At 34.2% G+C, this 18,889-nt stretch overlaps 2 protein-coding genes across 5 annotated transcripts in view; one reads left to right on the plus strand and one right to left on the minus strand.

Annotated features, from left to right (window-relative positions):
- LOC128211429 (uncharacterized) overlaps positions 1-13,900 on the minus strand; it is a 66,275-nt gene extending 52,375 nt beyond the window's left edge. For all 4 annotated transcript variants that reach the window (XM_052916209.1, XM_052916210.1, XM_052916208.1 and 1 more), the window contains exons 1-4: positions 13,792-13,900; positions 9,578-9,760; positions 3,812-4,000; positions 252-782 (exon numbers count right to left, since the gene is read on the minus strand). In XM_052916209.1, coding sequence (XP_052772169.1) covers positions 252-782; positions 3,812-4,000; positions 9,578-9,758 — 901 coding nt within the window. In that variant the 5' untranslated portion in view covers positions 9,759-9,760; positions 13,792-13,900. The remainder of the gene's footprint in view (positions 1-251; positions 783-3,811; positions 4,001-9,577; positions 9,761-13,791) is intronic.
- A 1,790-nt stretch (positions 13,901-15,690) lies between these two features.
- LOC128211444 (uncharacterized) lies at positions 15,691-18,313 on the plus strand. The gene is made up of 4 exons (XM_052916243.1): positions 15,691-16,187; positions 16,330-16,500; positions 16,900-17,121; positions 17,317-18,313. Exons 1-4 carry the CDS (start codon positions 15,803-15,805, stop codon positions 17,505-17,507), a joined length of 969 nt encoding a protein of 322 aa, XP_052772203.1. The 5' UTR covers positions 15,691-15,802; the 3' UTR covers positions 17,508-18,313.
- Positions 18,314-18,889: the final 576 nt, after the last annotated feature.

Consider the following 18,889-nt stretch of genomic DNA (forward strand, 5'->3'; position numbering starts at 1 on the left):
AATACAAGCTACCTAATTCTTCAGCATGAAAAAAGGCCAGTGCTGTATTTTATTTCTGAAACTGTAAATTGGTATGTTTGTTTGTTTTTTCAGCTATTCCAATTTGGTAAATCATTCTTATCTGCACCGGTTAAGGTCAAACGGAGACAGTTTTAACCAATACATTTTTTATTGTATACACTTACAACCAAAGTGACACTGTAGTAAACATTCTGTTTATTTAAGTAGATTCGAACCATTTATATTCTTACCATAACTGAAATCACATGCGTTTGGTTTCCTCTCGTCTTCAGATGATGAAGAAGACCTCTCTGCTATTTCGAGCTTAGGTTTTTTCCCATTATGCACAATCAGTTGGTGAAACACGCCATCAACACTAACTAATTCTTTGCTTTCAAAGAAAACTTCATCAGCCTTGATAGTCTTTAACGTTGTCAGTTTGTTTGTTTTCAAATCTCGAATGCACCAGACTCTTCCTTGTTTTGAAATCTCGTATTCACCATTGCTTTTCAACTTGTCACTGCCAGCTGATGTATCAAATGCAGATCCATAGCTAGAAGCATCTCCTTGTAAGATGGCATGTTTTGATCTTCCAGATTGTCTAACGCTTGCAGCTGATTGCTGATTGTTATTTCCGTGCAATACCTTTGGTGGTCCCTTTCCTGTATATTTAAGTTTTGGCTGAATACTTTTATCATTGTATGAACTGAGATTCGTAAATTTGGATTGTGTATGTGTTTCATAGAGCATGGATCTCTCCATAGTTTTGTGTCCATCACTATCTGTAATAGACAAATAATTTAGTTATTTATTCGTGAAATCAAATTATATAAGTTCTTTCAAAACAAAACATATTTATAAATTTCTCAGTCATGAGTGATCATTATGATGTCACTTTGACTGCATGACATGTGTATTTCATAACTTCAAGCCAAATCACGCTTTTTTAAATACAATAACAACAGTGCCTGATATCGCTCACCTGAATAAAATGACCCAACAATTTAATGGCTATTAATGATGTTGATGCGTGCAAGGGAAGTAAATGGTTGTCGAGAAATGTGATGGTTAATCAGATTATTCTCAGGGACAATCGATGTGATGGCAATGGACGGCTAAAGTTGCTATGGAAGTCAATTTATGCTAAAAAGCCATTAATTGCTATGGGTGAAGGTGGTTGTTTGGAAAATGCTGTTGCTAAGGAAGTCATTGTTGCTAAAAGGAGTGTCAAGAAAGCTTTAAGACTCTTCAGGTGATGTTCTATTTATTATTCACTTTGCATAAAGACATGTTTAAATGGATTACTGTGCGGTATGTTTTTTGATTGTTTTTGATGTCATATATTGCTAAACCACTTTCATTGGAGCTATAGACATGCACGTATGTTTTTCTTTGGAAACATAAAACAGATGTCATATAATGAATTGCTCGTTCTCTTCCACTAGGTTTGACATTAGGAGATATGGAATATATTGCGGGTGTTGCGTTGATAAGATGAATATTGGACATGTTAAGAAAATAAGTGAAGGCTTGAGACAGTGACAGAAGGGATATGACAGTGTAACAGGTGGAATATGTCATTTAAATCTTTCAAGGGGTTTTGGAACCACACAATCATATGCTTAAGCCGTTGACCTTTACTGTGACATTGATCCTAAGCCAGCATGCATGGAATATGAGTTATGCACATCATCTGTACATTGGGGATATTTTACCTGAGTTTGTTGAAAATTTTAGAAGGGGTGTAAGACACACAAGAAAGTCAACACAAAATATATGGCTTGAACAGTTGTGCTTCAACTTTGATATTGTAAGTAAGCCGGCTTTCTTGGAATGATACAACGACGGGCATACACTTGAGAAAATTATCACGTCATCTCTAAAGCAGCAAGGTTGGGGGAGGGGGGAACATCTATTTTTAGCGACTAGAATTCAACAGAAATTCGTTTCAGAAAACACACACCAGTGTGCAATGTTCTCTTGGTGTTTGTTTTTTGAGGGTTATCGACAGTTTTATCTTCCTGCAGTTGACTACTCCGTGGAAGAAGTTTTAGTGGTTTTCCAATTAGGTTGTGTGGTGTTTCTGAATGGTATAAAACAGATCTACTACTTGAAGTTTCTTAACTATCCGCAGTTTATAACAGGGAGACTTCTACAACAACATAAATGTTGTTCCGCCAATATGGCCCTACTTCGCTCATATGCATATCTATAGATATTTTCAAGAAAGTAATATGGGGCTAAAGAGACTTTGGTTGCTCAGACAAAAGGAGGTTATAAGGAAGTAAGAGGATGGTTATGATGTACATATTTTGTTAAACGCCCACCACCTGGCATCCATGTTTCTTACATACCAACATGGCCTTAAAGAATTTGAAAGAGGGAAACCCAACATTTCGTTGATATAATTTGGAAATCGGCCTAAATTGGGCAAACGAGTTTCCTTCGGGTAGCCAAGGAGAACTCTGGAGAAGGACCAACAAGGATTATCAGGTGAAGTTGAGTTGAAAAAGGCCACGTGGTTTAGGATGGTATGTCATTTAAAATAAAACAAAAACATTGATGACAGACTGACAATTGACACAGATCCATCCCCATAGCTCATCTAGGGGCTTTTGGCTCTTATAAGATAAAATATCTACACAACAAAGACAACTAGAAGGGTTGCCTTTTCAGTTCCGAGACATTTGATAATAGAACAAAATAGGTATTGGCGAGTTAATTCAAAACAGTTCCAGAGACATGGAATGGACACAAACTTTAGTTAATATTTGACCTTTGACCTTTAAGAGTGATTTTGACATTATATCGAGCTGGATTTAACATTTGCCCTGCACACTGTCTCAAAATGATGAAATTTTTGTCATTCAATGGATTCACAGGATATGGAGCAGGCACGAAATATAGTCATATCATGGTCATATGACCTTTGACCTCTTAGTCAGACCTTGACTTTGGTGAACATTTGTGTTCAAAATTCTTCAAGAGGTTCAAGGGATATGGAGCGTACATGTTTTGTCAAGGACATATGGACAGATGGACGGACAGAAAACTTGCCTCCTTTATGGAGAGATACATAACCAGATATTTCAGTGACTTTGATACATGCCCACATGGCCTCATGTGTAATATACTGTCAATTGTTTGATACAAAAACATCATGTATTGTGAATGTTTAATGTAGAAATGACAGTCAAATGCGAGCAAGCAGAATGTTTCTATTAATCTTATTTTATTTTGAATTTGTTACGAATAGTTTTTCATTAGTTGGCAACATAATATCCAAATTGCTTTAAATTATGGTTTCATCATACACAAATACATGTATATAGCATTCCAATATAAAAGGTACTGATTTTTCTTTAAACCTAGCCTTATTTTACACGCTTTCCATAAGCACTAGTAAGTGAATGCGACTTAAAGAAAATATACCACGTCATACTAGCTGACATTTTGTTTTTGAACTAAAGTGGATGCAGACTATATTTGATATTGTCAAAGATTAAGCTTTACTTTAGGACTTGTTAATTTTTTTAGAAGAGAACATGTCTTTTAAACATTGTTGACGGAAGAACAGACGGACCAACGGTGAACAAAGACCGATCCTTATAGCTGATCAGGTTTGCTGCGAGAAGTGTTCTGTTGTTTGCAAGCCCTTTCATCCGACTGATTATCACCACTGCCTTGGGGGTTTTCTGATTCTGATTATATAAGTATAAATGAGCAGGTATATATTTTGTTTACTTTAATGGACCTAAAACAGACTAAAATATCAACAAGTCTGAGTGCAAGTTTCGTGGAAAGTTTATACCTTGATCTTTTTCAGTAACTGGTTTTACTATTGAGCCATCATGTGGATCTCCTAAAGACGAAGGATTGTCTCTCTGTTTTCGCCTCGCAGAAGCATCATCTGGTTTGCTGCGAGAATTGTTCTGTTGTTTGCTCGCACTTTCATCAGACTGATTGACACCATTGTCTTGTGTTTCTTCTGCTTTTGTTTCTATAAGTATAAATGAGCAGACATTTTAATGGACCATAAACAGATTTAAATACCAAAAAGTTTGAGTAACAAGATATAATTGTATTATAAGTATGCAACCCAATTTGCAGCCAATACGTCATCTCACTTTAAATGTATGTTGGGTAATGGTTATAGTTATGGCCAACATCCCTTACAAGAAACAAGTGAGGTAGTTCAAGGTTATGACCAACATCCCTACAAGTTAGAAGTAGTTTATTTAAATATTGACCAAGCCTTAATGTCATTATAGGAGTTGGTGAGTTATAATTTCCAGTGAAACAGGTATGCATTCTACTGACAACAATGAAGTAGTTAAATGGATATTATAAAGTTAAGACAAGCAAAACAGTTTAATTATTAATCATCTTTTAAAGATTTGGTGACCTCGACCTTTGATCGTTTGATCAAACTTGACATCAATTAGTGACATGTTGATTCCGTTGAAAGAGCTTGTGACACGGACATAATGCTCTTCCATGCAATGGTAACACAGAGTATCTTGAAGTTGAACAATGCGCAGCTAGTTAGTATTGCGTGGAATAAATACAACCATAACAGGGTTCAGTCATAATTGAGAAACGGACACACACACGCACATACAGGGTGAGGAACCACGTGACTTCAACGAGGATCTCTCATGTGTCACCACGGTTCAAAAAACCGATGTTAACAAGCAAGAAATATTTTTTTGAAAGAAAAGATAAAAATATATTCCTGAGCCTATAAAAGACTATGCTATTTTCTGCTTCTACAAGTGTGAAATATTTTGGATTAGCTTGTATTTTGACGATGGAATACTTAGCCAAATTTAGATACGACGGGATTATGTAGAACGATGCAACGTTGTGTGCGTTGTTTTGTATACTTTTCTTAGTAATTAGTATATAAGAACTCATACTTGTGTTATAATGTTAATTTTACTCATTTCATTCATTAAACGAATTGTTTGTAAAATGTATTTTTTTTTTTTAAAAATACCGATATTTCAAGAAGTGATTCAACTACGTTTTAATGTGCAATTAATCATTAAACTATATGAATAGAAAAAATAGTGAGTACATGTCTTGTTGTTTGGATCCATTTTATTTGTATGTGATATCATTATAAACTACTTATTTCTTGTTCATGATATAAGACAAACCATTTGAGTGAAATGATTCAAAACGTCGCGCTCATAATCTAAAAATTCAACCCTTTTAAGTTATGGATGTCGTGTATGCAATAACAATTTCTTTGCATATTACATAAGTAAAGTCATGTTGTTGTTTACAATCAATTATAATTATTATTTAATTATACAATCATATAACGTTTTTGTTTGGTATGGCCTTCGTACAACTTTGAATATGTAATACATCGAAAATGGGTGTAGTTTATTTTTTCAAAATGGTAACGTATTTAGGGCACTTTATTTTATCAAAATGAAAGTGAGTTACAAAATAACCTGTTGTTGTTAAAAGATTACTGTTTAAAGAAGGCAATATTTTGGAAAAAAGGCTGAAACATTAGGCGAAATTTAATATTTTTGTATCAAGGACTTGAGTTTGAAATTGTGAATAAATGTACTTATCTAAGAATAGTATTTAGCACAGTTGTAGTTGGTGAGTCATTTAGCACAATGTTTGACACTTGGTCAGGACAAACAATGAAGACTTTTTACAAGCTTAATTCAGACCTTGTTAAATTTCCTGGTATAGCAACATGCCATTATTAATCTTTGTTTGATAAATACACATTTCATGTTTTAAACTATGGGTGTGAAGTTTTGGGTCTACAAGATAGCATTACGTTAGAAAGAGTTTATTCCAAGTTCTGTAAAAAATTACTTGGTGGTAGAGCCCAAGCTGAGAACAATTGTGTGTATAGAGAACTTGGTCGAATACCATTTCTAAAAAAAGGAATTGTAAATGTGATTATTTTTTTGTTAAAAGATTTCACAATGTGATAATATTAAATATGTTAATGCTGCACTCTCACAGATAAACCGTTTTGACAACTTTTTTTTATTTTTTGTCTTGAAAAGAGTTACTTAAGAAGACATTACATACATAAATACTATTTAATTAGATCAAATATAACTAAATTTGGTGAACTTTTAGAAATAACAATAAGACTAATCAAAGAAAATTAGCAATGTTTATCCACATTTTTTTTTCAATTGAGAGTCCCTGTTGTATAATGATGTTACATAACTCATTTAAATGATATGTGTAACTACTGTCTTCCACTATGGTTATATTATATTTTATGTGTACTGCCTATGTTAAATTTGTGTTCCGAAAGTACCTTGTTAGTAAAGATAAGTACGCGTGTATTAATATATATTGTGACCTACGATCAATTGGTAGAGGTGCATTTAATTATATATATTATAAACATTGATGTATGTTCATGGGCCTTTATGCATTTGAATAAACTATGAAACTTTATTATCACAACTCGAGGCTTGTGATTCCACTCACAGTGTCTTGTTTGAAATATTTACTACCATGGCGTTAAGCTATCGATTCCTCTCAACCCCTCCCCCCACCCCTGATAAGTAGATTCAAATATTTGGCCACGCTGGATATCCTTCGTGCTCATGGCTACAGATACAAAATACCCGTAATGAACTACTATTCTATTGTCATCACATACTTGCCTCCCTTGTTTAAGACCGTCGTCTGCAGCACAATGGAAACATTGTCATATGGTATTATTTGCAAAGTGAAACTTTGTAACCTTTTTTCCGAAAAAGACGATAGGCTCGGGATTTTTCACGAAAGGCCATGCAATATCCCAACTATCATCTTATGAGGGAAGGTCAGTTTTATGGTTGTCAATTTCTTTGTCAGTGCTTCTTATTATTTCCTGATATTTTATGGATAAAGATGTTTTGAGCATTGGACTTAACTGGAGCGTGGGCAGTTTTATTATAAACCTGTAGGAATGGCGATTTTGTTATTAAATTGTTAGTTTTATTTGTCGTTTGTTGGCTGTTAAGTTTCTTTCACTTTGGAACGTACATGAGACGGGTTCGGCTGAAGTGTATTTTGCCTTTCGTTTAAGTGTATCTATTACCACATTCATTCATTTCATCCATCAGTGTAAACATTTGCAGAAACTTCAGAGGGATGATGAGCATTTGGAAACCTCCTTTTGATGGCATTCAGGCAACATCAATTGAACATTTTCAAATCAATCAAATTAGTGTATATTCATACCATGAATAAGAGTTTTAGGTTGTATACATTCTCGTCACAAATGAGAGAGCAAAACAAACCATGAAATAGAATAAACTGAGCATGTTATGATAAGTTTGTTACGCATATCAATTCAACAAAGTCAGCTTAATTAGATGAGAGGAAGTTCACGTTAACGACAACAAATAAAACATTCACCTTTACGACAGCACTTCTTGAAAATTTGATAGTTATTGAAAAACTGAAATAACACTTAACGAACAATTCGTTTTATGAATGTAATGAGCAAAATTCACTTTTTGAACGTATATCTGATTTCTTAACAATCACAAATGACTAAGAAGCATGTAGGAAACATAGAATCACGTCGCACACAGCGTAGCATCGTTCTACAAAATTCCGTCGAGTTGAAATTTTGGTCAAGGATTGCATCGTAAAAATACAAGCAAATCTAAAAGATTTTATAAGCTTAGAAGCAAAATTTTTTTAGTCTTTTAATAGTTTTATAGGCTAAAAAAATATTTTCTCGTTTTTTCTCTAAAAAAGGTTATTTAGGAATTACTGTCACTTTCTTGCTTGTTTACATCGGTTTTGAACCGTGGTGACTCATGTGAGAACCCCGTTGAAGTCACGTGATTCCTCACCCTGACATACAAGAACTGTCTGACACTCCACCTCATCATAGGGTCGCCTGGGTGTTGCGAGCCTTTTATTCATGGTGAACCTTCATGGCATGTCTATTTTTAATACTAAAATGGATGGTCAAGATGGTTAGCCCGGGTATGATTGTCTAGATGGACGGTAAGATGTATGCACGGATGCACACATACACTGACCTATGTCCTGTTCTCCACACTATGTCGAAAAATACCAACAGATATCTACAGATCTCCAAGTTTGAGAACCATAGGTCTAAGCCATCTTGTTACATTTATCAAACACCTACTTGTGTTCAACGTCACTGTGACATTGACATTTGACCTGTTTCATGAATATCTCACATGTAGAGAACAGTCCGTGTGCTAATATGAGTATTTCTTGTAAAAAGGCAAGGTTGCTTTGTGTCTTTCATTTCAGTTTATCTTGGACGTTCAAAAGCTTGGTGGCAATTGGTATCTTGTTTTTATTATTCGTGGATGCTTCGACGTTTAAATATAATACACTCCATAAGCTATCTTATTACTGCAAACAATTAATATTGTTGTATGATATGATGTGGGTACTACCAACGCATTTTAATGTTTTTTGGCTGGTTTTCAAGGTATTGCTTTGGATTAGCATTATCAAGCAAATTGGGTAAATTATGAAAACCTCATAAAAGAAATAATCAATATGGTTGTATGGTCTCATATGGTTAAATTCTAGAATTATTGTTTTCAACTGTTGAAGACATGTAAATTTTCCACTTTACCTACACAAAAGTATTGAGCAGTTTGCTTAATATGTTAAAAGGGTCTTAAGAAGTTGAGGCAAGTTCATTAGAAAAATGTTATTTAAACTGTTGGATTTCAGTAATATTATTAACTTTTTATCGCTGTTGTATCACTGACAAACAGCCATTGATGCAATTGTTTTTTGTAATTATGTATATGAATTTGCAGTTTATAGTTAAGATTAAGAATCGTTCTTGACATTGATACTGGTAACGTTTGCATAATTCCTTATCTTAGATTACAAGATGTTATCTTAATGTAAGAGCATGCATTACAACGAGGGTAATTATTAAAGTTCAATGTAAGCATATCAAATAATGATCATTTAATAATTTCAGCCGCAAATAAAACCAAAACATAACATGAAATATGGTGCACTTTATTTTTTTTTGTACATAGCTGTTTAGATCTTACGCTATCAGCATATTAAACAAACGATATAGTTTTAAGACTTTAACATGGCCCACTTTTGAAAGATATCGTTTGCATTGTTCTTTATTTTAGTTATCAAGATGTCATCTTAATGTAAGAGCTTGCATTACAACGATGATAATTGTTATAACATAACCTTATCAAATAAATATCATTTAATAATTTCAGCCGCAAATAGAATCGAAACATAACGTGGAATATGTTGTACTTGATCTTTTTATACAGAACTGTTTCGATCTTACACGATCAATATTCTTAAATAAAAAAACTAATCTTAAGAGATTATTATGGCATACTTTTAGAAGATATCATTATATGTATGACGGTAAGGCAGTGTTATCAATCCATTATGTTTATCATCAAAAAGGCTTAAATACTGATGTTGTTAAGTTTTTTTTTTGCCCAGAAATAAAATTGAGCTAATGTTGTTTTTTCCCAATGTTTTCCAGACACGCAAGCGCTTGACATGAACTTAAGAGTCTGTTATTCTTATATACGAGGGTTGTCACCTGTTCTGATGTTCTTATTTTCCTCAATGGTCCCGGGAGCTTTGTTTGAAGGTCGGTCTCCGGCTAGGCTAGTGCTTGGATATAGAATTCCGAATTGCATCTGCTGACTATTTCCCTGTGAAGAGTGATCGGCCTCCCTCGCAACCCCCTTCTTTTGGCTGCCTGGTGTTGACTCTGACATCACTGAAATATTTGTGACACGGTTAAACAGAACATGACTTTGTAAGGCGATGCTTATCTATGTTTGTTTTTCATAGTATAATGTTTGGTAATATAAAAAAAGTACCTAATTGTTCAATAGCATGACAAATGAAATGAAATGAAAATCGCATTCATTTTGTTATCTGCAGTGTTAGAAAAATGATTTTATGCCAAGGAAGAATAGTATTATCTGAACAGATGAATGAGAATGGTTTCGTTAAAATGAAACTGCAATGAAACTACAAACTATGTAGTTAGACTAGTGAAATGCATCAATGATGTATTAAACATGTAAAATTTCAGATGATGATATGAGATGATATTAGGAGATGATGATGATGATGATGATGATGATGATGGTGATGATCATAATCATCATCATCATCATCATCATCATCATCATCATCATCATCATCATCATCATCTTCAAATAAATTCCTCTTTCGTTTTGTTTTATTGTTAATGCTCATTGGTCACTTATTCCATTATTTTAGGTTATATTATACAATTATTAATTGTTGTTTTAAACAAACATTTAATTTCATAATTATTCATTCTTAATATTGATGATATTATTATTTCTTATATATTTCTGATTATACCTGAATAATCATTGTTTACCAAACATTATCTCTAAACATTATACTTTAGCTTTCGATCGATTAACATTGATAAGATATTGTTCCATGGGCGGATGGAACGCATTTTATTTGAACAAAATTGTGAAGTCATTTTTGTCGTGGTTTGCACAGTAAAATACAAATTTCATGTCAAAACTAGTACAAACTCGAACATGCTCATGTCTTTAGTTTTAATTTATCTTACAGTGATACAATCGCCTTAGTAGTTGTCCAGAGTCTTATCCTGCACGTTTATTTCTCTAGCCGACTGCCCAGATCACACCGAGATACGGTTTACTTGGAGCAGTCAACATCTCTACTAAATCAAGGAACTCCCCCCCCCCCCACTTGTTCCGAAAATAGGGAAGCTCAGGGGTGACTTATTTCTGTACAGAATTATCTGGGTTTCCATGCGTTTACGGCACTATCACCGTCCACCTTTTCTCTCCAACGTCCATACAAAACATATATATTATTCTCTTCTGGTTCATAATTCCCTAGTGACTTTTTTATTTAGCAACCATTAACACAAACTCTCAGTTACTTCGGAAAACATTCCTGGTCGACTGTCTTGCCATTGACTTGACACTTAGTACTACAATCATGCACGTCTTTCAACTCAGTATGTTCTGATATATCCTCAAAAGACGTTCCATTGCTCGTTGCATTCACGAAGGCGAAACCTTCCCGAATCGAATTATCACCCTACTGGATGTCGGCATGAAGGTATTACGTGTTTTAACCACAAGCGATCTTGATTACTGGTACACCAGTCTAGTTCAGGATGGGTCATGTTACACTGGGATAACTCTTCCATCCATTGAGCTAGATGACCCACTTGCCCTTTGAAACTAAGTAGGCAAGTTTAATAGATAATCCTGGATTTATATCATTTTCTTCTTACATTATTATTTAACATTTTTATACATTACTAAATAGTCTTGGGGAATTGTAGTTATCAATAAATGTAATATTGTCGTTTTAAAAAAGCAATTAAGCAATGTTCAGTTTGATAGGAATTTGCTAACGGTCGCCGATCAAATTTCAGCAATTTCCGACAAGGGTTTTATGGTTATTCCCCTTTCCCAGTTTTCACTCCTGCGAAACTGCTTTACTTAAACTTGTAAATGGCCTGCTGGATGGCATGGAGAATCAAAAGTTCACAGCGCTTATAGCTATCGATCTCTGTGCTGCCTTCGATACCGTGGACCATGACATTCTACTTCATGTACTTCACAGTCAGTACGAAATCACCGATTAAGCTCTGAGATGGGTCGATTCATACCTAAGACCTCGTAGCTGCCGTGTGTGTGTGTGTGTCAGCAACGCCAACACCACACCATTCAAATCGGTCTATGGATACGCAGATGACCACACTGCAAACAAACGTTTTTGGCCAACTTCTGTTACCAATGAACTAAATGCTTTCAAAAAACTTGAACAATTTGCAGTGACAATAAATTGAACACCTTAAAAACTAAATTTATAATGTTTGGCAGTAGAGCACAGTTTAATAAATGTTGTACTAACGAACTAAACATAGCTGGGGACAAAGTTCAGTCAGTCAGTGTTATAAGGTACTTAGGTGCTTAATTTGACGAAACTTTAAATTCTTAAAGTGCTTGTAAAAACCATAAAATGCCGAACCGCAGTGCTAAAATCTCAGAATTAAGGGTATTCGTAAATTTCTAACTGTTGGTGCTACACAAATATTTGTACTTTCATTAGTCATTTCCCACTTAGATAACTGTAATTCTATACTGTTTGGCATAGAAAATAAAAGAGCTTGTAAAAACCAAATGCAGAACCGCAGTGCTAAACTATCTCAGAATTAAGGGTATTCGTAGATTTCTAACTGTTGGTGCTACAAAAATCCTTGCACTTTCATTAGTCATTTCGCACTTAGATTACTGTAATTCTATACTGTTTGGCATAGCAGAATATGATCTATACAAAATGCAACATATTTAAAATATGTGTGCAAAACTAGTCTTAAATCGTGGCAAACTCGAAAGTTCTAAAAAAACTCTATATGAACTAAATTGGTAACCGATCAAGACAAGAATTAATTTCAAATTGCTATGTTTCATGTACCAGTGTTATATTAATGATGCACCGCAGCCTACCTCACGGACCTTTGTCTAAACACATCCAAAAGAGATCAGGTCATCATATTCAACAGAGTTACAGTTTGGATACCTTTTAACGAAAGACAATACTTTAATGTCAGTGGATTTAGTACAGCTATCCCTAAGCTCTGGAACAAACTGCCTTAAATGATAAGACAGTCTGCCTCTTTATACACTTTTAAAAAAAGCCAAAAAACGAACTTTTAAGAGACTTTCATACGCTGATTTAGATCTAGTGGTCCAGTAACAAGTAACAGTAACTACATGAGACTTTTCGACATTGTTTTGAATATAAATAACTGAGATAAGTGCTGATTTCATTGTCGTTTTTTTCATATGCTTTTAAATTATCTGTGTCTATGTTTTTTTCTGGGGGTTTGTCTTTGTTAATGGGCATTCATTTTACTCATTTCCAGTTTTAGTTTCAGTTTTAAAATTTAACTTTTTTCATTTTCAATTAAACAAACACTAGTTGGATAGTGTATTGAAAGTAACTTTGATGTCTTTACGTAAACAATTGATGTTCGCATTTTTGGGGGCCATCGACAGACAAAATTCCTTCGCTTACTTTCAATGAGATCGATTCTGACGTATTGCTAAAAAAACTATATCATATTAATACATATTACACCTGTTTCCTTCCAAGGGAGCGACAAAACACTTAACGGTTTATTTGTTATAGTTTATAGTTAAACATCAGGTAATACACCATTTAGTATGATGTCACTGAAAAAACATGAATCGCTCACATAACCATTAGCCAAAATAGACTACGGGATAATAGGCTCTGATATGTTTTTGGAAGCTATACAGTACTGTAAGCCTGCATAAAAAGTAAATACACATGCTCTCCGTGCTGCTTTAATTGTCATTGTAAGGTATTTGTGTGACCCATAAGGTTTTAAGGCAACTACTACGTGCTCTATTTGTAAATAAGAAACCTATTAATAAACAAATGTAAACATCGTTAGAAATTCTAGTCTAAAAATAGATCTAGATCAAAACTAGCAATATAATCGTTTTTTTAATTGTCTTCTTATAGTTCTAATTTATTTTAATACAGGATCTTAATACTTTTAACGTTACTTATGTTGACAAACTTGAATATAAAAATGATTGTAAACACTTTTATCGCAGTCAAGTATCACTTAACTCCCAATATATTACAACTGAAAACGAAAGTAGATTATTAGATTTAGCATTTTAAATCTACAAACATATCAAAGCAAATACTGTGATGCCTGATTGTGTCAAAATGGATTACCTGTAATATTTTATAGGATGACGAACAACATCCCATACAATTCACACACCCTGCAAGTGTCAGTCTTACTTGTTCCAATTGTTGAACGTTATATCGATCTAAGTCTATCTGACGTAGGGGTCGCACTAAAATGCGGTCTTTTAAGCGGACGATATAGAAAACGTTGAATAGTGCAGACGACATAAACAAAGCAGAGATGTGAAAACTGCGGCAAATATAGACAAAGAAGGAAATCTAATACTTTTCCTTGATTCGCGCTAGCTGAATGTTGCAAACATTTACGGGTTTTTTATTAGAATTAATATACAATTCTTTTTATTAGAATTAATATACAATATGTTATAGAAGCTTATATTTGATTAAAATTTATTTATTTTTAATCGAAAATTCGGCTTTTTGTAGCGAAAATAAGATGATATTGGCAATAATAAGCACTGGTAAACATAATAATATTGCATCTATTTAATTACTTTTCTAATCATACTCGATAAAAAGTATCCATCTACATCTAGAAACACTACGTGGAGGCACTCTTGCCATGTCCCGTGTGTTGTTGAATGAATGAATTGGTTAGTGAGTTCGTAAATGAATGAATGAATCAATAAATAAATAAATAAATAAATAAATAAATAAATAAATAAATAAATAAATAAATAAATAAATAAATAAATAAATAAATAAATAAATAAATAAATAAATAAATAAATAAATAAATAAATAAATAAATAAATAAATAAGAAAATAATATTCTTATAACTTTAATTTTGGTCATTCAAGCCGAAGACATCATTTTAAAGTTCGAACGACATAGAAGTAGAACAAAACTCAACTATACGACTGTTTCAATAGTGAAGACGATATATAATCAGAACAAAACTCAACTATACAATTGTTTCAATAGTGAAGACGATATAGAATTAGCATAAAACTCAACTACACAATTGTTTCAATAGTGAAGACGATATAGAATTAGAACAAATCGCATTACATATGTTTGAATAGTGCGGACGAGATACAAATCTCAATATATTATGTATTGGAAAATGGGGACGATATAGAAGAAGAATATATCCCAAAAAACTTTAATTTTGGTCGTCTATTCCTAATACGTCTGTTTCAATAGTGCGGACGATATAGAATTAGATCGAATCTCATTACATCTGTTTCAATAGTGCCGACTATATAGAATTAGAACAATATCCATGCGAAAAACTACATTACACATTATAATTTAATTTTGGTCGTCTATTCCTAATACGTCTGTTTCAATAGTGCGGCGATATAGAATTAGATCGAATCTCGTCACATATGTTTGAATAGTGCGGGCGACATAGAAATAGAACAAATCTCAATATATTATCTTTAGGAATGCTGCGGACGAAACAGTACATCTGTTTCCATAGTGCGGACGACATAGAAATAGAACAAATCACAATATATTATCTATAGGAATGCTGCGAAACAGTACACTAGTTTCCATAGTGCGGACGACATAGAAATAGAACAAATTTCAACTCATTTCTATTGGAATATTGCGGACGATACAGAAGTATAATAATTATTTTTAAAAAAAAGTAATGCATTTGTCAAATTATTAACTTACAGAAAAAACCTCTCTGAAAGCGAATTTTCAATTTTTTAGCTGAAATGATGTTTGGCTACATGTGAAAAAATACCATTTTAATGCATCTAATTTCTATATAACCTTTAATGGAATAAATTCCTTCTTTGTCTATTTTTGCCGCAGTTTTCAAAACCCTTCTTTGTTTATGTCGTCTGCACTTTTCAACGTTTTTTATATCGTCCGCTTAAAAGACCGCATTTTAGTAATATCACTGACACTGACCTTAATATCTGGTCTGCGTTGCTTCCCTTTCCATTTACTATCTCTATGGCGGGACCATTATCATCAAAATTGATAATAGCCCCGGGGCTATTATCAGTCACGTGACCGATAATGACCCTGCGATTGTCCGCACGTGCAACGTGACGCAATTTCACGTTGTTGAAGATGGCTGACGGAGTAGACATGGGTGAACGTACGCTCGAAAATTTAGCCAACAGGCTACTTCAACTGGATTCTGCCATCGAAAAAACTGAACATTTCACTGAGGCACAAGCCCGGCAATTCATTGAAGCAAAGAAAAACAAGGCTACGGTAACAAAAACTAGGAGTGACATGAAAAAGGTGAACGATTGGCTGAATGATGACGGCGAGACCCGCCAGATCAAAGACATTCCACCAAAGGAGCTAGATATTCTTCTATCCAGATTCCTGCTCAGTGTCAAGAAGACCAAGCTTTCGGCAGAGGCGAATGGTCCCGCTGCAACCAACTTCGAGCCATCTACCCTGCGTGGCATCTTGTCAAGTGTAAAGAGACACCTGTCCGAGAATGGTAGGCGTATTTCTGTTTGTTATTATTATCTAAAACAACTAAAGTTAATATATAAACTACTTAATAGTTTTATATTTTATAGTTGCCTATAATTTTATGCACAGACTTTGATTATTTTAATCATAATCAACTCGTTTTGCAGAGTACGAAGGCGATGTCATGGGCGGAAAAGAGTTCAAACTCACACGGGACACGCTAAAAGCGAAATGCGTGGACTTGAAAGAAAAGGGACTTGGCAACAAAAAACAGAGAGCCGATCCCTTCACTTCCTCAGAGATTCAACAACTCTACGAAAAGGAACTTCTTGGAGCCGGTAAGTTTGGCAGTTAATTGATTGTTTACATATCACTAAGCAACAAAGACAAGGGAGACAACTAAAGCATAAAGAGAACGATATAAGCCGGTCCCCGGTATTCAAAAAAGCCTACCTTGATAATATGTATTGCGTGGTAATAATGAATAATGGGTAATTATTATTGTATGACGAAATTCATGGATTTTATGTCTGTTATTTTATATTTCTTTAACCTAATATATATTTTATAAACATTCATTACTATATTAAGGTAGAAAAAAGAAATCTATATGCATTTAGAGTGAGTTTACAGTGCAGTACATTGTTAAATAGTAGAGAACATTATACAGCATAATAATCAAGCACATTTTAACTGTGTAATTGTTTCAAATGGTATAAATTTCGAATTAATTACAGCCTCTCCAATTTCCCTCACAAATACCATTTGGCTTAACAACACCATGCACCTTGGATTGCGAGGAAGACAGGAGCACTTGACCATGTTGTGGGGGGACTTGGAATTAAGCCAGACCTCCGATGGTGTCAGTTACTTGGCCTTCACGGAGAAGCCGACAAAAACAAGAAACGGAGTTGCTGGTGACCACAGGCAATATGTACCTAAGCTCTTTGAACAGCCAGGTAACCAAGTAAAAATAGCATTGTTATAAAAAGGTTATTTTTTCTATTGTTAAAAGGTGATGTTCATTTATTGCAGTTATTAGCAAAACTTTTTAAACTAAAATTCATTTAAAATAAGAATTCAAATGTTGATTTTGTAAAAAAGAAATAAATATGTGATTGAGTACTCTAAATGTGTTTTAAAATTATTTGCAGGAGACCCAAACTGCCCTGTAAGGTTATATCAGATTTACAAGGAAAAGAGACCACCTCAGATGTCCGCCCCAGAAACAAGGTTTTATGTAGCCCTGAATCCAAATTTTGGAAAGGGAACAGAATCAAATGATCTCTGGTTCATCAACCAAAACCTGGGAAAAATAAATTGGGACAACTGGCCAAAGCCATGAGTGAGCAGGCTGGATTTCAGACTAGGCATGTTAATCACTCTGCAAGAAAAACATGCATTACAAATTTGCTGGATGCCGATTGTTTCCCCACTGAGGTGGCACAGCTGACTGGTCACAAAAATCTGATGTCCCTAAATCATTACCATACAAACAATATAGAAAAGCAGCAAAACATGTCCAATATTCTTCACATGCGTAAGAGAAAAGAACCAGTGACAAATCCAGAACCAGAACCAGTTACAGCATCCCAGGAAATTGAGCAAGCTCTATCCTCCATCCAAACATATGAAGAGATTCCTGTAAGAAAACCAACACATGATGAAGCTGAACAAGTTTTAGACCTTCCCATTAAACAAAGCCCAGGCGGAACACTGACCCTGCAAAAAATATGAAGGACACTCAGTCACTGTTTAATGGCTGCACCTTTAATGGGCCTATCAGCATTAATTTGAGAAATTAGGAACCATACAGTATGCATGCATAACTGGTACTGCCTCCTTAAGTTGTAGGCACTGGAATGAGTGAACAAAGTTATTCTGCATACATATTTTATTCCATTCATCCACTGTTATTATTATATTGTTTTTATTTCACATGTTTTTGGGTTGAAAAATGTTCTTTTATCTTCACTTCCTGTGAAATAAATGTGTGCTACATGTATTTTATTTCAATTTGCTTTTCCAGTATCGGCATATCGACAGACTACTGAATACTTGAGTCAAAACATGTGTATTAAACAGTTCAATATATGGCCGCGCGGGGCCAATGAGTGATAATAGCCCCGGCATATCGATAATGGCCCTCGGGCTAAAGCCCTCGGGCCATTATCCACATGCCGGGGCTATTATCACTCATTGGCCACGCGCGGCCATATATTAATCTCTAAGTAACAAACATATTTATCATATACCTTTCATATAAACACTTCATGTATTTTATAATACCTAAACATGTAAACAGATCATATAATTTACTTTCTATACCTTCGTTTTATCATGTTCAACCATTTCAAAATAAAATGCAACAACAAAATCTTAATGTTTACGTTCGTGTTCATCGGCTACCCAAAGCTGAATGAGCCTAAGCTGAGATTTGCACGAAAACCTCGTGCAGCTATTTAACTTGCGACACCAGACGGAGATATTTATCGATACAAAGGGAAATCAATTTTCTACTTCATTGTATTCAAACTTAGAAAATTACATTTCCCTTTCCATTTACTATCTCCGAAATAATAACCAAATTCAATTACTAATTTGTAATTTGTATTTAACACTCGGGCAACCGACTGAATTCAAAGAACGGGAAAAACATGACTATATATGTATCAGTTACTTCATAAAAACATAGCATACTGTTCTAATTTAAGACAATAAATTCAT

Source organism: Mya arenaria, chromosome 12 (genome assembly GCF_026914265.1).
Source record: "Mya arenaria isolate MELC-2E11 chromosome 12, ASM2691426v1".
Taxonomy (NCBI): Eukaryota; Metazoa; Mollusca; class Bivalvia; order Myida; family Myidae; genus Mya; species Mya arenaria.

Excerpts from the sequence above, each read along its gene's own strand:
- LOC128211444 (XM_052916243.1), top strand. The coding sequence starts at position 15,803 with ATGGCTGACGGAGTAGACATGGGTGAACGTACGCTCGAAAATTTAGCC. Across the intron at positions 16,188-16,329 it reads GAGACACCTGTCCGAGAATG|AGTACGAAGGCGATGTCATG; the intron begins GTAGGCGTATTT and ends CTCGTTTTGCAG. Across the intron at positions 17,122-17,316 it reads TAAGCTCTTTGAACAGCCAG|GAGACCCAAACTGCCCTGTA; the intron begins GTAACCAAGTAA and ends AATTATTTGCAG.